The sequence below is a fragment of the Mixophyes fleayi genome, chromosome 5 (genome assembly GCF_038048845.1).
Source record: "Mixophyes fleayi isolate aMixFle1 chromosome 5, aMixFle1.hap1, whole genome shotgun sequence".
NCBI lineage: Eukaryota > Metazoa > Chordata > Amphibia > Anura > Limnodynastidae > Mixophyes > Mixophyes fleayi.
Genome location: NC_134406.1, coordinates 74,978,116 through 75,002,441, shown reverse-complemented (window position 1 = coordinate 75,002,441; position 24,326 = coordinate 74,978,116). Strand labels below are relative to the sequence as shown.

Below are 24,326 nucleotides of genomic sequence, written 5' to 3'. Positions count from 1 at the left end.
GAGCTTTTTCATCGGGTGCTACTAATCTGCCTAATATAGCTGCATCTGGTTTTGGTGTTCGTGAGATTATAGTAGCTGCGACCTTTGGCTGTTTTCTTGTCACATGTATGTGCAAATACTGTACAAACTGACAATCTGTAGCTCAATAACTTAATTTCTCTTGGTTTAAATTTGTATAAAAAGGCTCTTGCCGTGTGTGTGTGTGTGTTTCCTTGAGTTCTTTTGTGTTTGACACTAAATGGAAGAATGGAGTGGGTTGGCTGAGCATCATGAGATGATGCACGGCAACAGCTAGAGTGCCTTCTGCCTGGTCATGTATTGTTCTTTCCCTCAATCTGGTCAAATGAAACTGCTGCCACAGGCTTCTTGTGGTCCATAGAATGACTGACTGTTTTCTTTTTCTCCCTTGTAATGGATGCTTCTCCTGTCTCTTTTGCTCTAATGACAAATGACCTAAGTTTTACCCCTGCAGCATTCAGTCAGAAACGTGCTTGATATAAAGAAGCCCATCCTTACATAATCAGCGTGGTTTTATGCTTTTGTGGCAGCTGGGCCCATTGATGATTTAAAACTGCTATAACCTTTGACCTTCCTACTCGTGTCAATCTCTTTCTGACCTATCTCCATTTTCTTGAAAGACCTGTAATGCTGTTTTCAGAAAAGTGACAGATGAGGGAAATCCCCAAGGTGGAGTATAAACCATACATAAAATTTTATAGCGAATGTTTATCTTGGCGACACAGAGGATATGTTGGCAAGTTGAGTTTGATTACCTTGTACCATAGCCAAACATGCCAAAAAACATAACAAAATATTTAATAAAAATATATCTAGCATAGTGTTTTCTTCAGTTGAACTATATATATTTTTTTTCTCTAACATCACTGCCTACCATATTGTATGAGAACGCTTTGTAACGTTTTACAGAAACACGCAATGGGTGGAAAAAAATCAAATCAAAATTGTGACTCTCTTCTTACATAGAACCTACCTTTTCTATTAGATTATACAAAAGAGCTTTTGTAATCAGATTTTATTTCCTCAATTTGACCGGTCTACAATTGTAAGTGGTGTAAATAATAAATTGAAAGGAAGTTGTTATGACAGTCACTGTTGCTGCTAGCAAGAAGAGTGTGGGAGCAAATTTGAAAGGTATATGTGTAACGAAGCATTTCTGAATGAAAAGTGATGTATTGTGCTCCCATATTCAGGTGTGTTGCCTTCTTCAAGAAGCACTTTTATCCTAGTCATTTGTACAGAATCCACAATCTGTAAAAAAAATAAAAAATAAAAATAAAAAAAATAATATATATATATATATATATATATATATATATATATATATATATCTGTTGTCAAAATCACTTCGAGAGGCACCCTTTTGGCTTAAAAGCAAAAATCTGGGTCCTATTGATATCTATATATTGGGAGCCTGAATTTTGAAGAGTATTAAACATTTACAAGTCTCAGGCTCAAAACCTAAAACACAAAGTCATCAAATGTAAGAAGGGAATCTTGTAGTATTTATAAACGTACATGTAAAAGATCCTATACCTATATGGGAGTTATTGTTCCTAGATTTCTATGTAGAATTACTGTGTAGCAAACAGTGAGTCCTTCGTTATCACTTATGTTGGAGTCCACAATTCTTTACCTTGATCAAACCTTTATCTTAAATAGATACCTTTCCAAATAGTTCCTGAAATGTTTACATATGCATTTGTGCATATGATTAGTGGCTATTTTATATTAAGCAAACTGCGTTTTAGGTTTAGAGCTCCTTTTTAAAAATCCCCAAGTATAAATCTAGTGGCTAGCTTTATAAATATAATTTCATGGCACTAGAGAATTTTAAAATGGCAAAAACAATTATTTTGTAAACAAACTCAGAAAAAAATGATCGTTATAAGGATTGTAATATTCCAAAGTACCGGGAGACACTATTGTGTGTTGAGTGCTCAGATTCACCAGCTTGGCATTAGAGTGGCCTAGGAAACTCTTTTCAAATGTCTGCAACTATGTAGTTCATGTTCTGTTTAATTAGACTTTCACTTCCAACACATTATCCTTTTGCTTTCCAATTAAGAGTGTTATAGGAAATGACATTGGAGTGAGCTAGCAAGAGGAAGAATATCCTTCTATGTCTGGCCACTCCACACAATCCTGGAAACACATTTGTCTTCCCAAAGTCGTTTTGTGGTGTTAATGTATATAAAATCTGTTTTATTAATCATTATCCCCCTGGTTCAGCAGGACAAGTAAGAAGTTGGTGTTTTTCAGGAGGCTGACTTTCCCTTTTTTCCATTATACACCAAATTTGGTTTATTAACTTATGTTGTGTTTTTATGAAGTATAATTAGTTAGGAAACATGTCATCGTATTCTCATTTACAAATACATATTTTAAATAGAAACCCAGGCCACAGTTTCCTAGGAACCCCATGTACTCATATGACAGAACCTAATGTGTGACTGTGGAAGCAGCCATTTTGTGGGTTGAATCATTATTGGCCCTCTCGATTTCAGTAGAAACTAGAGGCACCACCTAGGGATAAAGCATGGAGTGCTTCAGTGCAGTCATAGGTTCCTGACAAATTCTATGAGCAGCATTCTCATTAGTCTTTGTTGGTGTAGTTCCCTTGACTGTGTGTAGCCAACATATATACTTTAACCTTTCCCAAGTCATTCACATATGGTCTTGGTGCCTACAAATGTACAGCTAGTAGCTAATGCTAAGATTTGTTAACATTTATGTTGGGATGCTTTAACCCCTTGGAAGGTATCTCTCCTACCAATATCTGTTGATTAGCTTGTCTGAGCTTGTGTGCTCAAAATCTGCACATTTGACAATAAGTGTGTATGAACAGGTGCTTCTGGTAGGTTGAAAGTCAGATGTGCATAGTTCTTTTTAAAAGTTCTAAACTGTGCATTTAAGCCCTTTAGCACACAAAATAAGGTGCTTGTTGCCAACAGAAATAGGCTTAAACAAAATCTCCCTATAGCAGTGTTTCTCAAATCCAATCCTCAGGACCCCTAACAGTGCATGTTTTCCAGATAACAACAAGGGAAATAATTAGTACCACCTGTGGATCTGTTACAATGTGTCAGTCAGTAATGAATACACCTGTGCTACAACAAGGAGATAAGGAAAACATGCACTGTTCGGGACCAGGTTTAAGAAACACTGCCCTATAGGGACCAGGCTTCACTTATGAGCGCATTATTGTATATTTGCTCCATGTTCCAATTTGCAATGTAGACTTTTTTATAAGACTTTTCTGGAAACATGTTTTTGAAGGCTGAGCAATTTTCACTCATGCATTTTAGATCCTGACTTTTTTTATGCACATTACGCCAATCAAGCAGAATTTGAAGAATAAATCAAAGATAATAATACATAATAGATGATATTTTTAAATCGGCAACGTGCCCCATACTTTTTTTTTTATCGCAATGCATTCCCTTATGACTTCAATGAATCAGCTTAATGGTCAGCGCACTAAGCACACACTGAAAGAAAGTTGTACGATAGTTGTGGTATGCTTATTTACATGTAATTTCTCTCAATACACAGTTGTATTAGAAACATTGTATGTTGTGTGATCTGTATTAGTAAGGCAGAAATATATTAAGTGTAGATTTCTCATGACGCTATAAGGTACTGGGCTTGCTGTATTATTTTATTTTGTGTAGTTTAACGTAGTTCAATCACACAATGCTTTAAAAAAAAATCAAAAAAAAAATCTAAGATGCTTTATTTTTCAGAAAGTTAGCACTAATGCTGACTTGTTTCATTATATATTTGATGGATAGTTTATTGTAAACGCACGCTACCAGGTTGTGTGTCTTGTGAATGGTAGTATAAGCTTATGTTTTAATTAAATTTGTTCATGACTTAGCCCAGGGTCTCAACAGTATAGCCTTGCAGATCATTCATCATCCTCATCATCACCATTTATTTATATAGCGCCACTGATTCCGCAGCGCTGTACAGAGAACTCATTCACATCAGTCCCTGCCCCATTTGAGCTTACAGTCTAAATTCCTTAACATACACACACACACACACACAGACAGAGAGAGGGAGAGAGAGACTAGGGTCAATTTTGATAGCTGCCAATTAATCTATTAGTATGTTTTTGGATTGTGGGAGGAAACCGGAGCACCCGGAGGAAACCCACACAAACACAGGGAGAACATACAAACTCCACACAGATAAGGCCATGGTCGGGAATTGAACTCATGACCCCAGCGCTGTGAGGCAGAAATGCTAACCACTTCGCCACCGTGCTGCTCCATCATTGTTTATACCTGGACCCAAAAAATTATAAATGAGAAAAATTACTGGGCCCAACATTTTCAATTTCAATAAACTGTGCCTCCCATTTGGCTGCAGAACATATCGAATGGATACCTTTATTTTCTGGCATCTACTTGCATCACCGCTCCCCTTCCAAAAGTATAATCTTTACATCAGGTTGACTGTGCAGAGCAGAGACCATACGGTCTTTTTAAAGGTATTTTGCACTTTTAAATAAAAGTTTTATTAAATCCCCTCCTTTCCCAATATTCGTACATCAGTTGGAATCATTCCTCATCTGTTTGTTGTATTTAGCAGGTCCTGGAATTTGCATATAGCCAGGACCAATGTTTTCTGTAGCAGTGGAGATTTAACATAGTGACTGTAATTGAAAGCCATGGCACTGCTGTGTCTGTTCTCTCCTGCTTGGAAAGCTATGCCGTGCCAAAGGTATAGAAGGATATGGAAGTGCTGGGACCCTGCTAAATACAGCAAATATGGAGTCCCATGGGGCATACCTCCAGCGAAGTACTATTGTTGGGTGGGGAATCTAGTAAAATTAATATATAATGTCGAGAACCTGCTAGTGATGAGTTTTATGTTTATACCACTGCAAAAGCTTGTGTACTGTGTAGCCATTTTTAATATGAATATGATGCATTCTGTTTTTAAATACAGACTTAAGTTTAAAATGTCAGGTTGATAGTTGTAGTTTACTGTACATGAAGAGATAAAAAAGAAAATCGCCAGCCACTTATTAATAGGCTATACAATTTGTTATTGTTACAGGATGGCCTACAATGTGAGTAGTCATTGTACAGTGTTAGCCTTGAGGTGACTGATTGTGCTAATCAAGATGAATCCTATGCATATGTTTCCTTTACTGGAGTATTTCTCCTCCTTTGTTGCCATCCACTTGAAGAGGCCAACATATGATCGCCTTTGGCTTTTTCTTTTTCCTGTTCAGCCCGTGGCTATCTGGTTCATGATGGAAGGAGGGGAGGATTAAAACACTTTAGTGATGCAAGAAGGGTCACAGCGTCAGGTCAGGACTTGGCTCCAGTGACCATTCATCACATGTTGATTGATTGCCACATGTTTCCCGGGGACATTAACATCATTTCCACCCCCTCCTGAGGGAGCAGATGGACAAGAAAGTAGCCAGGGCTGATGCCACCCAGGAATTTCCTCTTGCGCAAATGCCTTCTTCTAGCAGTCCCTTTCCTGCTGGGTGACGTACAGTAGTAGTATTTATTTGGAAACTCCAGAAAGTGCAAGAAATGATTGTCATTGCCATCTTTCTAGGGCTTGTACACAAATATCAGTGTTTTTTTATTCATCCAGTAATAAGCAGCTGACTCTTGTAGCATTTACACCACTGGAGTGACTTCAAGGGTTAAAACAATGCATTCACTTTGCATAGTATTAATATAGGAACATATTATTTTGCTTGTATTTGTGATGCAATTTCAAACAAACTTTTGTATATCTTTTAAAGGGAATCTTTCTTGGCAGCATTTTGTTTGGAGTCACCAGATAATTACGATAGTCAGTGATGCATGATTTTAAAGCAATAGGTGTATATATTTTATTTGTTTGTGTGAAATTCCTGCCTGCACGGATCCGACCAGTCTGGAAGAATCATCTGCCCCTCCCTCATGAAAGTGCAGCATTCTCCTCTATTTAAGCTGACTGATGAATTAGGGAAAACACCCTACCTATTGTTCCGCATTGTCTCAAATTAAAAAGTAATTGAGATGTGCTGTTGATCTGAGAGCTGGAAATGTGCAACAGGAGAGAGGGCGGACAATCCGCATTGTATAGTCTAATGTTCCTTCTGTCTGGGAAATGGAAGGACCCTTTAGGTGTGTTTTTCAAACCATTTTAAAAATAACATCTGGCAAATCTCCTCTAATACCCACATCTGTATCAAATACATATACTGTATGTGATGACATATATATATATATATATATATATATATATATATATATATATATATATATATATATATATATATATATATATAATTTATTTATATATTTTTATTTTGAAGCAGTGTGTTTGTGCACCCGAGCATGTTTGGCATTAGCAGTTTTCCTAGGGCCACTGGGTAACTAGCCTAAGGTTTGTAGACAAGAGTTGACAAATAAATAAATGTACAATCCAGGAGCCAGTCAGACAACTCCAGACACACATATAGTAAAAAGCCAATAGAGGATAGCACCATTTCTGATCAGTCAGACCTTGATTGCTTTCTGTCAGCACTGCGTTTTATTGCTGGACTTAAAAAGGTTGTATCATAGTATGCTTTCGTCCATAAAGTTTGTTTATGAGAGAACCAGTTCTCAATTGGTAAATAAATTTTCACCTGACGTACCTTACAGCGATACCTTTTTATGTTTCAGGTTTTGCATTTCTACTGCGATTCCTGCTCTATCCCTATATGTCGTGAGTGCACTATGGGACGTCATGCTGGCCACAGCTTTGTCTACCTCCAGGATGCTCTTCAGGACTCAAGGGCATTTACTATACAGCTGTTGGCGGACGCTCAACAAGGACGCCAAGCTATTCAGGTAAGGAGGGTTCCATGCATTGCAGTATTTCTTGAGGAAAAACTTATTTTGAAAAGATTTATAAATCATCATCATTTATTTATATAGCGCCACTAATTCCGCAGCGCTGTACAGAGAACTCATTCACATCAGTCACTGCCCCATTGGAGCTTACAGTCTAAATTCCCTAATATAGACACTACGACAGAGAAGGAGAGACTAGGGTCAATTTTGATAGCAGCCAATTAACCTACCAGTATGTTCTTGGAGTGTGGGAGGAAACCGGAGCACCTGGAGAAAAACCCACGCAAACACAGGGAGAACATACAAACTCCTCACAGATAAGGCCATGGTCGGAAATTGAACTCATGACCCCATTGCTGTGAGGCAGAAGTGCTAACTACTAGGCCACTGTGCTGCCCCGGCTAGTTGTATAAAGCTCTGATTTGGTGGAAGCAGTAAATTAATACTACCTATGGTTGGTTGTAGCTCTCACAGAACAAGTTCCATGCTAGTAAATACTATGATTGCTGCCACTTCGATCCCATCCCAGGAACCTCAACTATCCTCCACCAAAACTAGCAGAGTGGCATGATCTGATTTCCTTGATGACGTTACAGGATTCTGTAATGTATTCAATTAAAATGAGGGCTCCTTTATAAAACTTGTTATGTTTTGCTTTTTAAAAGGTGGTTTGTAGAGTACAAAGAATGGATGAAATCTGTTATTTATGTGGCCCATGTAATAATACCTCCTGCTTTCCAAAGATTAAACAGATTTTCTACCAACCCTGTAGTGAAGGGGTTAAACACGGCCACTTTACCGTTCCACTACCTAATTTGGAATTCACATTCAATATATACTTGCTTGTCATGATGAGCCATGTGTTTACGTGACTGTGACTAAGCTCTTCAGCACTTAAAATGAGAAAAACCTGTAAAACAGCCAGTATAGTAATTGAAAGACCACAATGAGGTATCTTATCTTTCAGGAATTTTTCCCACAAATCCTGCACAGTGAATTTTATTCTGGAGGTCTTCTTACTGAGATCATAATTATGCCTCTAGCATTTTGCCATTTTCAAATTTGTTCTGAAACCTAAAGGGATGTTTTTATAGGATGATAGATGCTTGACTCTGGAAAATCACTGTGCTTCATATTTGTTGTCTGTCCTTAGTCTACTGGATTCAAGTTACCATAGGATCCACCAACTGCACCTGACTATATTTTTATCTCGGGTCTTAAAAACTCCATCCTAAACTATTATTGTTGACCTATAAAGAACATGTATTGCAGTGCTGTATAGAGTAATTAGTACATACAGAGCATGGTGAAATAATAAAGAAGAAACGTTCCGTCCGGATCCCTTCTCTTTGTCAGACGCTCTCCTCACCTGTGCTTCTGTATATGTAGAATCTCTTGCCGTACTTGATCACTTAAAATTTTGCACTCCCACCACCACCAAGGTTGTGAGCACTTACTGGATAGCTGCTGTGGCAGCCTCTTAATCCTCTTCACACTAGAGCTCTGACGTGTCAGGAATTCAGAATTCTACCTGAAAATTGTTGCTGAGGTGTTGGTGGGGTGAGGAATATGGTGAACAGTTACTCATGGTTGAGGGTCAGCGTTTACTCCATAATTTAGGGTCCGTGCGGGGTTCTTATTTTCCGCCATTAGCCAGCTATGTTTGTTTGTTTATTTTTGGTTTTTTTTCCCCTTTAAAAGTTTTTATCAAATTTTGTAAAAGTTTTTAAGGGGTACAGAAATAAAAAAAAAGGGGGGGGGAGGAGGTAAGGACAATAAACAAATGGGTAAAAGGGAGGGGGGGGGGGTACATAGTGGGTAAGGAACACAACAATATATCAGCAGCTTTTTAACCAAAGAAGAAACATCAAAAACCCTTTCAATGCGTTATATTAGGCACATGAATGTACTGGGTGGCCCAACCTAATGTCATCCAAGTATCCAAAGGCATATACTATACACAGCTTTAATTCTTGAGCTCTCCAAATCCGTCATACTCTATATATTTAAGGCCTTAGCTCTTGTACTTTGCTGTGGATCCCTTTTCGGTGCCCCCTCACCATCTGTCATATATACATGCCACGCTCGCCATTTCACCAAAGGGGAAGCAGTCGCTGTAGAATAAGGCACTCCAAGTGTTTCCATTTCAAAACTGAAATTGGTTTTAGAAATACGTTTTGCCATTGGAGGAGGAAGGGGCTGTTTCCACGCCTGGGCGATCGCCGCTTTAGCGGCTATGAAGATCTGTCCCATCACGTATCTATCCCACTTCAGGATTGAAACTGGATAATGGTGTAATAGAACCAATTCAGGGGTCAAATGTACGTGGTATCTAAATACTTTATTAAGGAGTAGAGCTACCTCATTCCACAGGGGCCGCAGCACCGGGCAAGACCAGAACACGTGGAATATGTCTCCCTTCTCCGAGCAGTTACGCCAGCAAGATGGAGGGGTGGATGGCCATATTTTGTGTAGTTTTTCTGGGGTGGCATATAATCTGTTTACAAGTTTTACTAACATTTCTGTGTGGTTAAGGCATTTGGTCATTTTGAATGAGTTCAGAAAAATACGCTCCCAGTCTTTCTCCGAGAGATCCAATCTGAGATCTGCCTCCCACTGAAGCTGAACTTTGGACTTGGGAGGATCCGCCTGCGCCTGCAAAATATTATACCAACTCGTTATGCCTGCTTTGTTATTCCCCTTAGTCAATTTAGAGTAGTATAGTACTATGGACGGGCCGATTGGTCTGTTCTTAAGTGGCGGGGTTGCAAGCCAGTGCCTGATCTGCAAGTACTTGTAGAAGTCCCCTCTAGGCAAGTGGTAAAGATCACATAGGTAAGTAAATGATGAGAGTCTACCTTCATCAAATAAGTGGCCCAGTATCTTAATACCTCTAGCTGTCCACCCTGTCAGATATCTGTTTAGCCGCCGCTTGAATGGACTCGTTAGCTGTTGGGCGCACCACCCCCTCCGTATCTCTGCATAGCCGGTCCCATGTTACTAAAGCGTCTCTAGTAATGGCAGGCAAAATATTAGCTGGGGGCCTCCATTCTTTGGGCACCCATAGGAGATTGCATGGTTTGTTTTTGTGTATTTAGACAAGGAACTGGCAACCTAATAAACTTTGGGGGCCGCACAGTGCGACCCTCTAACATTCAAAAGGACCTCACATGACCCTTCATCTCAGAAATACATTAAAGCAATACATTTAATCGAAGAAAGAGGCACCTATCTAATATATCGACAGACGTTTTAAAAAAGTGTTATGAGCTATAACAAATCTTGCGCTAAAGCAGGAAGGAACTGGGGGCCACAGGTGGAGGCTCAGAAGGCCGCCTGTTGCCTTTCACTGATTGAGAGTATAAACTATTTACTATGCCTAATAAATTATTTTATTTTTTGGCTCTATAAATTTAGGATTAGACAATTTTGCTGGTGAGCAATGCATACCACAGTCTGATATGGTGTCTACTAGCTAAACTAAAGTTAATTATATCTGCCATACATATTAATGTGAAAGGTATCTTTGTACATGTGACTAAATAAGTTTGTTTTATATTAATTTGTGGCCAAAAGCGTGTATGGGTATTTATTGCTTAAACACTAGCAAATTTAGTCAATTTTGGAAGTATGCGATGTTGTGGGGTATAGTTTACAGATTGTTTTCTGTATCCTTTTTATATGACTGCCATCATCCCTTGGTGTTCATCCAGAAAGATGCATAATGGAACATGCCAGTGAGCCAGAGATGAAATGATGCAGGATAGAGATGCATTGTTCTCTATACCGTACCATGGGTGCTCTCCAAACAGTCCATGAAATATGCTGCGCAGATGTAATGTGGTGAAATGATGCTGATTAGTACATATTTATCCCACATAATTTTGCCCATGGTTTACCCACACTGTTCCAACTGCTCCTTGATGTGATGAAGCCTTAGAGGAAATTGTAAGCCGTACAATGTTAAAGTATATATGGTGGCATTAAAGAGGACAGATCGGAAATGGGATTGATTTTCACTGTACGCCCTGTATCACATTTACGATTTTCTCATAGTCATTAAATCACAGCTATTCCACACAACTGAATGGTTTCATTTGTAGAGCTGCTACTCTAGCGAGCTTGCTTGTAGTCCCAATCACTATAAAACTGAATAGTATTTTGTAAGTGGGAGAAAATCACTGGGAGAAAATGCTGGACAGTTGAGTTCAATGTAAACCACTGACAGTATGTCGCAGGGAGTGATTAATCTGCTCAAATCACACATTTTATAAATCTGTTTTCTTCAAGTTTAAATTTTTCTAGCGATTTAAGTTGAAAAGATCTAGCGATTTTGTTATGAGTAGAACAATTTGTTAAAATGCATTGCTACTATAGCCAATATTTTCTCATTTTACCTATACACAGCAGCTAATATAGCTCTTACTGATATAATTTAACATTAGTATACGTATACATATGGGCAGTGGCCTAATGGTTAGCACTTCTGCCTCACAGCACTGGGGTCATGAGTTCAAATCCCAACCATGGCCTTATCTGTGTGGAGTTTGTATGTTCTCCCCGTGTTTGCGTGGGTTTCCTCCGGGTGTTCCGGTTTCCTCCCACACTCCAAAAACATACTAATAGGTTAATTGGCTGCTAACAAAAATTGACCCTAGTCTCTCTCTCTGTCTGTCTGTCTGTCTGTCTGTCTGTCTGTGCCTGCATGTGAGTGTGTGTCTATATTAGGGAATTTAGACTGTAAGCTCCAATGGGGCAGGGACTGATGTGAATGAGTTCTCTGTACAGCGCTGCGGAATTAGTGGCGCTATATAAATAAATGATGATGATATACATACCTTACAACTTTTCAAGTTGGGGAATCGGGACAATGAGAGTGCACAGGAGTAGAGAGAGTGACCAGGTGTCAAAGGCCCTTTTCCCTGGCGCAGTGCCCAGCGCTGGGCCGTCCTCTTGCTTTTCCCTATAAACACAGAGCAAGCAGCAATGAATGGGACATACCTCCCAGCCCATTTCGGAAACGCAGGGCAAAGCCCTCAAATTGGAACAGTTTGGAGGTGTGCATATATAGTAACATAGAATTTGATTGCAGAAATACAGGTTCATCTAGTCTGCCCTTTTTGTGTTTGGGTTTTGTTTTTCCTTTTAGGTGGCTGTGGGTACTTCTTTGTTTTGTCTATCCAAGTCTAAATAGAATTGTTTTCTTGAATTCTCCTCCACAATTGCTGGTAGGCTATTTCATGGATCTATAATAATGTATGTCCTATATTTTAGCTTGCAGTCTTCCTCCCTCCAATATCAATGTATGTGCCCTTGTTCTAGAAATCTTTTTTTTAAAAAAATGCTGAATCCTCCTGTAAATACCATTTTGATGTATTTTAATGTTTGTCCTATAACCACCATCATCATCATCACCATTTACTTATATAGCGCCACTAATTCCGCAGCGCTGTACAGAGAACTCGCTCACATCAGTCCCTGCCCCTGCCCCCATTGGAGCTTACAGTCTAAATTCCCTAAGAGACAGAGACACACAGAGACTAGGGTCAATTTGATAGCAGCCAGTTGGCCTACTAGTATGTTTTTGGACCACTGTACATGTTCAGCACTTGAAGTCTTTCCTGTTTTGTTATGCTGCCCATACACCATTTTAACATACTTTTTGACATTTTGATTTGGACATTACGAGAGAGTAGGCCTATATGCATTTTAATGGCTCTTTTCTGAATTTTTTTGGGGTTTTGCTGTTTTTGTGTTTTTTTTTTAAATCTATTTATGTATTTGTGGATATAGGGCTGCCACAGCTGTACAGCTTACAGCGTACTATATAAATATAACCTCCTTGCTACTTAAAACTTTTCCTATACACCAAAGTATCCTGTTGGCTTTTCCCACTGCTTTCTTGCCTTCATGCTTTGCTGAACATGTGTAAACTTGCAGTATTACTTATATCATCACTGCAAAATGCTTAATTTTAAAAAAGTAGTATTCTAATATGGAGAGACCTAACTTGCAATCTACATCTGCCTGGTTAACCAATATAGACTTATACTACAGCTCACATTTGTAAATAATGTTTCATGGTAGCCCTCATTCACTTTTTGTCCTCTTCATTCTAAAATAGGTTTAGGTGCATAAAAGGTGCCTAGGGCATTGCTTGTGTGTGTGATAAATTAATAGGATCGAAAGTCACATACTCAAATTATGTTGACAATCTCTCTGTCCCATGTGTACAGTGATGGGGTGCAGGCCATCTGGTAGCTAGGCAGTCCATTAGCATAAAAGCAGAGATAAAGGACAGTGTTGCACTTTTTTTTTCTTCTTACTTCTTGGAGTTGGAAGGAAATCCATTTAGAGTAAACACGGATTTGAAAAGGATGCAGTAAATGAGGTAATTTGGAACCTTCCACCTCCTGCCTCCCTGTAGGCTGTCCTGCTGAATGGTGGTTAGTGCCCCCCTCCCCCTTTCCTTTGTGAAGATTGCTGAAGGGGGCAGCTCATTAGCAGAACACAGAGGAAGTAATTCTGTTATCTCCACACATCAAAGGGTCAGAAAGCTGGTTGCACAGAAGGGTCATTTAGGGCACACAAAAAATGTTTTGTTCCTCTGTGGCAGATGAATTCATTGAGCACAGGCCTGTGCCACGTCATGTATAGTAAATGGTGAAAGTCCGATAAGACAAAGCCATCAAAAATGGCCAATGGTTGTGAATTGTTATAGGTCTGCACGCTTCTTTGGGGTTATTCCCTGTGGAGCCTTCTCAAAGACTGACCATTTTGGTGCTAAACTTGCTGCAGATTTGTCATTAACCAGCACAGTCTTATAGATGTTTAGTGAATTTAGTTACAGAAACCTGCAAAAATATACATATACACACAAACTAACATATGATAGATGCACCTATGGATAGGTTCTCTTTACTTAAGTAATGTATTGAGATTTAGCACAGCAGAAAATGTATCTCATGCTTGCAACCTTCTAAAGCGCCTAAATCAGATCTTTTTGTTTCACAAAAATCGCACATGAAATATATTCAGTAACAAGTTAACCCATGCATTCTAGTCAAATCAAGCTACTTAAGGTGTTAAAAAGGTTCTTGTCATGCATTTGGGCCTAGCCTAGGCCTCCTCAGGGGAAGAGCGTTACTTCCCGACGCAAGCGCCCTTTTTTAACGTGGTTTTGTCCACATGTCACCACCTCATCATTTTTGCTGACTTCTTAGGAAAGCGTCCGTATTAGTTTTTTGCTGACTTGTCAGTAGAGCGTGAGTAGTAATTTTTGGCGACTTGTTAGGAAGGCGTGAGTAGTAATAGTGGGTGTTTGCCAAGTTGTTAGGAAGGCGGGTAGCACAGTAATATACTACACATGTGTGTTCATGAGGTAAAATTACCTCACAAAAATGATTGTGAGCCCTCAACTCGTAAATTTAGCCCTTACTACCCCTCCTACGGGGGGAAGGGGGTATGATGGAAGATAACTGACTTCACTATTCTAATTTTTTTGTCAAATAATGTCAGTATACCAAATTTCAGGTCATTCGGATGAGCCCTTTCTGAGAAAATAGTTTTTTCCACAGACACACACACACACACTAACACACGCCGCTACACATGCAGGGGCGGATCTAGAAAATGTTTGTTCCCCGGAGGGATGTTAGGGCGGGGCGATTTAGGCCCCGACCCCTTTCCGACTGCCGTCGGCAGCAAACCCCTGCTAGGGGGGGGGGAGCGATTGCCCCGATCGCACCCCCCTGGATCCGCCACTGTACACATGTGTGTTCATGAGGTAAAATTACCTCACGAAAATGAGTTTTACCCCTCAACTCGTCAATAATGTCGGTATACCAAATTTTTTTGAGGTTTTTTTTCCACACACACTTTAGTAGGGTAGTTAACCCGTGCATGATACTCATGCATTCTAGTCAAATCAAGCTACTTAAGGTGTTAAAAACTCCCCACTGTCACCCCCGGCAACCACCAACCACTTCCAACTGTCACTTCTCCTTCAAGAAATATATATGTCAGTGTATAACTCTGCCCAGCAGGTGGCGCTGCAGCTTTTTTGGGTTTTTTTTGTCCACACGCCACTAGGCATTTATATAGTAGATATGACGCAAATTAAGTACATTCACTGTTTTTGGTTCACTTATATAAACACACATATCTAATAAACATGGTCAAAACTGTTATTTAATATTACTGTAAATGGGGAAAAAATGTTTGTCTTATTATGCAAATACATATATGTACATAATAAAGTGATAGTTGTGTCAGTCTTGTACATTGGTTCTACACATGACTTTATTTCTAAACTACATACCCAAAAAAATCCCCCAGTTTGTATTCCAGCAGCTTGAATGTATTATTGTAATGCTAGTCAGGTGCTGATGCAGGAGCCTTGGCCTCTATGCAGTGTGAGATGTGGAAGGTTGTTGCTGATAAGCAATGTATTGCTTAGAAGAACCCCCTTTTTGGAATCCTACTTCGTGATTACATATGTCGCAGTAACTTCACAGGCAGCACAAGTGTTCTTAGTGATTGGAAATACATTACAGAATATAGTCAAAGCCTACAGGACACACACATCTCTGAATGCACACATGGGCATTGGAATACTGTATTGCGATGGCAACAACTACTCCTGTTTGTGCTTTTCTCTTAAAGTACTCGTGAATTTGGAAGCAAGAGCATTAGTCCAGGCGGCAAGATGATTTTTGACTTGTGGTCACTGTGCTGCACCATTTTTCATGCTCCTTGATGCTGTAAAAAGTATTTTTATTTTTTTTTAAAAAACCACCCATGTGCAGAATCCCTAGTGTGAGACAAGCCACAGTAACAAAAATATTCAGTGTTAATATTTAACCAGCTTTCAATCAGTGATGGCAGCTTTGTTTCCTTGACAACAAAGACCCTTGTAAATTGATGTCTTATAGCTCTGTCATAAACGCATGTTTTTTAGGGCCACTTGTTACTTCCAGTTGAAGTGATGCTCACTCACCAGGGCACTAAGCCCTATTATCACTACACTGCTCACTTTGGGGTCATGGCTTCAGCCACCCAGTCGGTCTTCCTTGTAAACTTTCAGGCATTCTTCTGGATGGAATCATGTTGCCAGATTGAAAGAGCTAGTGATATTACTTTGACCATATGGTTTGATATCCCCCATGAAGCAGTTGTTCTGCCACACAACCACAGACAAAAGACGCACAAACTATGGTCAATTTTGTTAACCAATTAACCTACTAGTATGTTTTTGGAGTGTGGGAGGAAACCGGAGCACCCGGAGGAAACCCACGCAGACACGAGGAGAACATACAAACTCCTGACCGATAAGGCCATGGTCGGGAATTGAACTCATGACCCAAGTGCTGTAAGGCAGAAGTGTTACCCACTTAGCCACTGTGTTGCCATGCTCTGATATAGACTTCTTTGACCTTGTGTGTTAAACCACCCAAGATATATACGGCCAACAGTGGATTATCCATTTTAAAAATATTTTGCTAAGAATAAATACATAGGGCTAGATTTACTAAGCTGCGGGTTTGAAAAAGTGGGGATGTTGCCCATAGCAACCAATCCGATTCTAGCTATCATTTTGTAGAAGGTACTAAATAAATGACAGCTAGAATCTGGTTGCTATAGGCAACATCCCCACTTTTTCAAACCCGCAGCTTAGTAAATCTAGCCCATAGTCTGCTCATTTTCAAGTGTGTCCTGAAAACCTCAAATACAGTTGTGACCGGGTTACAAACAGAACAGACAGAAGGTTTTAAGCGTTACAATCGTATATGCTCATAGAATGAGGTGACAGAAGTTTTGACAGATGGCAGCTTTAAATCTCTCAGGTAGGTTGTTCGAGAAATAGGAAGTTCTGCATAAAAAGGCAGAGCATTCAGATTTCTTATTGAAATTAAGAACTAGCTTTTGTTGTTCACTGAGATGAGGGGAGAGGTGAAGTATGTATTTGGGTAATTTGTACAGAAAGCTTCAGATAGATAAATAGAGAAAGGGTGCAATTCATCTTGAGTCTAGACATTGACTTGTAATGTGTATCAACCATTGACAATGTGAATCTGGGGGAGGGGGCTTTACCATAAACTACAGCATTAGTTGTGTAATGTGCTTTCTGGCCATAGGAGTTAAGCTAAGGCAGTATTGGCTAACCGGTGACACTCCAGGTGTTGTGAAACTACAAGTCCCAGCATACCCTTCCAGCAACAATCTCCTATATATTGGCAAAGCATGTTGGGATTTGTAGTTTCACAACATCTGGAGTGTCACAGGTTCGCCAGCACAGAGCTAGGGAGACACTGGTGAATTTTCAGACTAAACTGTTATCTACAAAAATTGTATGTGCAACTGAAGGTCCGAATGGGTGGGGACGATTCATGCAGGCACACCTTCAGATCTGTGCTCTTATTCCATCTACAGCACAATCTACATTTAGTCACCAAGACATGTTCATTGCCGGCATCGGCTGGCAAGACCACGACTCTGTAAACTCTATGGAGATCGTGAGTGCGTAGACTCTACATGATCAGAAGGTGATTGTAACGAGATTATTAAACAGTTTGACCAAACCAAATGAAACGACAATCGGCACTTTGGACCGACTCTCGTTCATCGTGTAACTATACACACTAATGCGATACATGCCCGAGAAGTCGTTTATCGGGTGATTGGCCCGATAATTGTCCAGTTTGTATCTAGCCTTAAGCAGAACTTGTTTCTACAGAGCAATCCCAGTTGGAATACATCCTGGACCTTAGGGTGTCTGTATGCAAACCAAATGACAGGTTAGGATTAAGCATTAAACCCAGATATTTATTTGTAGACACTGATGTCCGGTTAGTGTTGTAGTTTCAGGTATAATACAATTTACATGTTTAGCCATTGTCCCAAAATAACATGGATTCTGTTTTATCAGAACTGAAATACAGTTTGAGGAATCCATTGTTCCACCTGACAGAACTCTGACTGAAGTCAGAGAGGTTTGAACTGTGCACATAGACAGAGGGTAAATTTATAAATATGGAAAACCGTAATTACCGTAGAACAGTGTTGACGGGCCCTACAGGTAACATCTAGGAGGCCAGAGTAGGAGGCAGTGATTGACATAAACTGCGATTTTCCTGATAAATGAGTGAACTCGGCTTAGTTCATGTGTTCCAATTTCGGAGTACCAAAGTTTGCTTATACATTATACAGTATTGTGATCCATGGTGTCAAATGCTTTTGCAGAGTCTAAAACTAATGCACCAGTCAACTGTCCATGTTTCATTCAACACTGAATTTCAGTACAGATTTTTAATAGGTTTGTTACTTTTGAATGATTTGGTCAGAATACATATTGGTATAGAGTCAGGACACTTGTTTTGTAGCTGCTGATAATTTGTGAATGAGCACAGTCTAGTAAATAGTTGGGTTTATTGTTGAAATAATGCTCCTGTCACCATTTTTGTGGCTCAGAATGAGACTATTTTTTATACCTTGGAAATTTGACCAAGCGACATAAGACAATAGGTTTAGCAATGATTGGTGCACTGTTGTGTAGGAACTATGACTGACTGCAGCTAGTACGTCTACATTATTTGTTCAGTTTGATTGTTATGAGCTTGCACTCAACCTCCACTTAGCATTCTGGTGTAAATGTGATTTTGTGATTGGATTTTGTTGAGGTAGATGTTGTACAAGTGTGTTCATTTATGTGTTGCTTATAAAGAAGTAGAACACCCCACAAAGTATTATTTGAATGCAATGGCAATAGCATTGTTGTCATTATAGCATTGTATCCTTTTTATTGATACTAGCAGGCTTCTGATAGCAACAGGGCACAAAAAAATTATTATGGATGTGACTGTAATTTTTTAGTAGAACCAATTTCCATCACTTCAACAAGGCATCTCCGATGTGACATGTGGAGATCTGATGTAACCCAGTTCCACTTCTCTATTGTAACCCAGGGAAGATGAGCCCTACACTATGACTTCTGCATTTGAGTATTTTTAATCGGAGTTCCTAAAAACTATAGAATCACAATGTTCAGTATTGTATTGATTCTATTCCCGTGACATGTGCTTAAGTCATCATGGAAATGTCCAAGGTTATAATGTTTTAATGTTCTTATGTAAAGGAAGTTAGGATTTGAATTTAGTAACTTGATTTTATGTACACAATACACTATTACATGATCACTAAACTTTCAGCTATAATGCCAGAACAGTGAATTTGGCTAATGCAACTCACTGCAAAAAAAATAAGAAATTTACATTAAAAAAATAAATAAAAAAAAAAAGGGTCCGTTCTTAAGCTGGGTACACACTACACTGTTTTCGTCCAATAATCGGCTCAAACAGCCGACATACGACCGCTCGTTCAAAAGTCGGGTCAGTGTGTACAGTGACACGATGGTCGAAAGTCTGCCCAAATGGACGATTGTCGCCTCATTTGGTTGGTCGTTCCGTTTAATATTTTCATTCCAATCTCGTTTACGCTGTGCAGTGTGTATAAACTGGGAGCTGCAAGCTGAAATCCAGCGAGTAAATTACCGTATTAACTGTTTTTACGCGCACGATTACCGTAATAACGGTAACCTTGCGCGGACCGAGAGATTTTCGGCGTTTCCGCCGAGAATTGAATATGCCCCTTAGAATTTTACAGTCCTTTTTCAATGGGGCTTCTCTCCATGAAACTAAATGGTATATAGAATGTGCGTTGTATATTGTTTCCATACATGTGCTTGCTCTGCTTTTAAAATCTCTTCCGCAAGATGATAATATACCCTTTGCTAACAGATTGTCTTGCAGTACCAGGCGGGGGGGAGGCCCACCAGAAATGGTTAAACATAAGTATTTATTGCTTTATAGCTCACTGGAAAAGGGTCCTGTGAACACGGTGACCTACGTGCTGGTGCCAGTGTGTGTGACATTACAACCTATGTGTAGCGTGTAACAGAATGCACTTTTTAATTGTGAACATGGTCTCTGGTTTCATTTTGCAGCTGAGCCTTGAGCAGGCCCAAGCACTGGCAGATCAAGTTGAGATGAAGGCCAAAGTAGCGCAATCTGAGATCAAAGCGGTCACATCCAGGCACAAGAAGGCACTGGAGGAGAGGGAATGTGAGCTGCTATGGAAGGTTAGTAACCTTTTGTTTCAAGTACACTATAGCACATTTAACATGTTTTATGTTTAAGGTTGGTATGGGTATACCTTAGTGTTTGGTGTTTTCATTAATATCACAACCAGTTATTGTTTAAACTGGGATTTTACCTGTTGCTGCTAACAGTCTAATACTGTGCTTTGCAATAACTATCATTGTGTGTGTGAGTATATATACAAAGATGGACTAGGAGATTGTTATGTAGCAAGACGGGAACACAAATTAAAATAGCAATCCTTGTGCAGTATATGTATTCCTGAAATGGATTCAGTTCTCACAGGTTTTTGTAATGTCTATAGCATACCTTCCCACATAAAAACAAATTGGTTAATTTTGGCTACAGACCATTTTATGTATCCTGTAACATATGGTTTGGTTGCTGTTTTGTGATGCCACATCTTTGTTTTGAATTTACCCATAGTCTAAATTTGCATACCTGTAGTATAATTTGTGAATGCAAGCAGTTGTTTCAGCACTACAGGCCTATGTGAGAAGACTTTTCTCTAACATGGTTGTATTATATTTTCCCTTTGTACTCAGGTTGAAAAAATTCGTCAGGTGAAAGCCAAATCTCTCTACCACCAGGTTGATAAACTCCACCAGGCTCTTAATAAATTGGACAGCACAATCAATGCAGTACAGCAGGTCTTGGAAGAAGGTTGTTCAATGGATATCCTTAGAGCTCGGGACCGTGTTTTAGCCCAGGTGCAAGATCTAAAGAATGCTAGGGGATTACTACAACTTCAAGAGGATGACAGGATTATGTTCACATCCCCTGACCAGGCCCTGTATCTTGCCATTAAATCCATGGGTCTGGTCAGTAGTGGGGCTTTTGCAGCTCTAACAAAAGCCACAGGAGAAGGTTTAAAACGGGCCCTTCAGGGCAAGGTTGCCTCTTTCACAGTCATTGGCTATGACCATGATGGAGAAGCACGGTTATCGGGTGGTGACCTTATAACTGTTCTGGTGATGGGTCCTGACGGGAACCTGTTTGCAGCTGAAATTAATGATCAAATGAATGGTACATACTTGGTTACTTACAGGCCTCAGCTTGAAGGTGAACATCTAATTTCAGTAATGGTGTGCAATCAGCACATTGAGAACAGCCCCTTTAAAGTCAGTGTAAAATCTGGTCGATGCTACTTGGGTATAGGGTTACCTTCACTTTCCTTTGGAGGTGAGGGTGATCATGATGGAAAGCTTTGCCGTCCCTGGGGTGTCTGTGTTGACAGAGAAGGATATATTATTGTGGCTGATAGAAGCAACAACCGCATTCAAATCTTCAAGCCATGCGGAACTTTTCACCACAAGTTTGGCAGCTTGGGATCAAGGCCTGGCCAGTTTGATCGGCCTGCTGGTGTGGCCTGTGATAGTTCTCGTAGGATTGTTGTGGCAGATAAGGATAACCATCGTGTTCAAGTTTTTACCTTTGAGGGCCAGTTCATACTGAAATTTGGGGAGAAAGGGACCAAGAATGGCCAGTTTAACTATCCTTGGGATGTTGCTATTAATTCAGAGGGGAAGATCCTTGTCTCTGACACTCGGAACCACCGTGTCCAGTTATTTGGCTCAGATGGGACATTCCTAAACAAGTATGGCTTTGAAGGTGCTCTCTGGAAGCACTTTGACTCACCGCGTGGTGTGGCATTCAGTCAAGATGGATATCTAGTAGTCACTGACTTCAACAACCATCGGCTGCTTATAATCAAGCCTGACTGCCAGTCGGCACATTTCTTGGGCACAGAGGGCACAGGCAATGGGCAGTTCCTACGGCCTCAAGGTGTGGCAGTTGATCAGGAAGGGCGAATTATTGTGGCAGACTCCAGAAACCACAGAGTACAAATTTTTGAGCCTAATGGCAGCTTCCTGTGTAAATTTGGCACTCAAGGAAGTGGCTTTGGCCAGATGGACCGTCCATCTGGCATAGCTGTTACACCCGATGGCACAATTGTTGTAGTCGATTTTGGTAACAATCGGATTTTGTCCTTGTAATCAATCTTCAACACAAAACTGTCTCAGGGAAATGCTATGAAGAACTGTATAATATACAACATCACTGAGCACCTACCTCATTATTATTTTTTTTTCTTGCAAACACATAAACTGTAATCTACAAAAATAGAGCCTGTGAAGCATAAAAACAGAAATTGGGAAGAAAAATCTACCTCAAAACCTCTTAGAAGGAGGGGTGTTATGTTTTATTTTTCTGAACCTGCACAAAATATTGATATCAACTTACCTCAGATATGAATGATTGAAGCAAAATGACAGACAGCAAGACTGCACCTGCTAAGAGAATGTAAAAATCTCTTCTGAATAAGCCAAAAAGGGCTATAAACTTTAAAAATACCAGGAAGAAAAAAATCGAAAGACGGTTTTTTTTTTTTTGTTAAAAACACTTGTGTCCTCTTTAACCAAATTTTAATTCCTCCTTTACCCGTGCTGCTGCATCAGAGGACGCCTTGTATATTACCATTACTATTACCTCAGTAAGTTTCAAGACGAAAAATACCTCAGTATACAAATCCTATAAAGTGTTTTTATTTTCTTCTGATCAAACTTCACATACCTCAGTAACTGAAAACAATGTCATATTTCCTGTAACGCTTATGTGCTGTTTAAGTACAGTGAGGCTTAGTATAGTACATATTGAGTAAGTCACTTGTTTGTTCCGCAAGTCTGCGTTCATTTTTACAAATTACAGACAGCACCAGGTGTGTGTGTATGTGTGTGTGTGTGTGTGATAACATTGCAAGAACGTTTTTACATGTTCCTGTTGAATACCCTGTAGGGGATAATTATTGCGAAAAATGAAGCACAACATGTAAAGGTCAAGTTATTTTCTTGTTGAAACAAGAGTTTTGTGGGCAACACATTCTGCAGAACTGTAGGTTATAATATTTTTTAACGATTCGGCTAAGGGTCATAATGACAGAAGACAGAGATGGACATGAGATATACACTATACAGCGCAGACGCATGTTGACAAAGTGTGTCCTTGCCACTTCTGCACCTTTTTAGGTAGAAGAGAATGTTATTGTGCCTGCATAGTGTTGTCAACATGATTGTTATGCAACTAGCCTTATCATTTTTATAAGGTAAGGCTAATCGGCTGCCTTTTTCCATAATACACTGGAAAGGAATTTGATCCATGCATTGCTAAAAGATTGTAGTCTACACAGTATTTGGACATCCATATCAATAATTTGTGTCATTTGAAACTTTACCCATTCTATCTAAAAGGCACAAATAGATGTTTTGTTTAAGTAAACTTACAGGGGGAAATGTAATTAGCTGTGAGGTCCCGTCAGAGCTTTGAGTGCTGAGACTACGTCCGATGTTAGGGTACTAAAACATTGTTGATTCTTGCTCACACTTCATAGAGAAATAGTTTTTCTTACGCATATCATGCAAGACTCCGACGGGACTTCACAGGCAATTGAATTCTCTCCCTAGGGGAAACCAAAACTGGCAGGTCAAATCAAAAATACTCCCATTGCTGAGAGATCTGTTATTCAACATGTAGTATTCTGTGTTTGTTGTTTTGTTTGTTTGTGTTTTTATGGAGTGCGTTGCAATTTTGCTGTTTTATACAAAGATTTTAGCTGGTAAAATAAACCTGAAACAGTAAATCATAAAGTGGTGCACTCAGTCAATGAAATCAGAGTGCTATATTGTGCTGCCTCTCCTAGTAATGCTGTTAATCTTTTTATAATCAGCATGTCTATTTTGAAAATAAAAATTAAACCTTATTTTAATATTTACCTCCTCCCAAACCAAAGACATAAAGTACTGTCATTATCAAAAAATGATGATATTGCCATATACTTCCCAATATTGTCTTGGATGTATTCCGGACAACGTGAGCACACCGCCATGAATCTGCGGCAAACGTGCAAAAAGGTGAGTGACCGTGCCGTGCTATCCTCCTGGGGGTAGACTAATGCATCTGAAGCACCTAATCACCCCCAACCCAAGCTTTGAATAACTACCTGCACCGGTGGGATGGGCGTACAGCAACCCCTCACTATGGTGATATCCCTACTCGCCATGGTCAGCAGTGACATCTCCCATCTTCCCAGTAGCTGCGATAAATGTGCCAGTTTACCGGGATGGTAGAGCTGTCCCTTCATATTGGGACCGTCCCACTTAAAATCAGGACAGTTGGTAGGTATGTTGTCAGATTGTGAAGATTTTAATTTTTCTCCCCAATTTGCACTTCGTTTTATTTTTATTTTGTTTCTTATATGGTAAAGCATATTTATCCTTGATCACCGAAAAGAAGGCTG

The 24,326-nt window shown here is 39.7% G+C and overlaps 1 protein-coding gene across 1 annotated transcript in view; it reads left to right on the top strand.

Annotated features, from left to right (window-relative positions):
- TRIM71 (tripartite motif containing 71) overlaps positions 1-22,997 on the top strand; it is a 60,021-nt gene extending 37,024 nt beyond the window's left edge. Inside the window, exons 2-4 of the mRNA XM_075212393.1 lie at positions 6,708-6,875; positions 19,879-20,013; positions 20,578-22,997. Of these exons, the coding sequence (XP_075068494.1) occupies positions 6,708-6,875; positions 19,879-20,013; positions 20,578-22,029 (1,755 nt within the window). The 3' untranslated portion in view covers positions 22,030-22,997. The remainder of the gene's footprint in view (positions 1-6,707; positions 6,876-19,878; positions 20,014-20,577) is intronic.
- Positions 22,998-24,326: the final 1,329 nt, after the last annotated feature.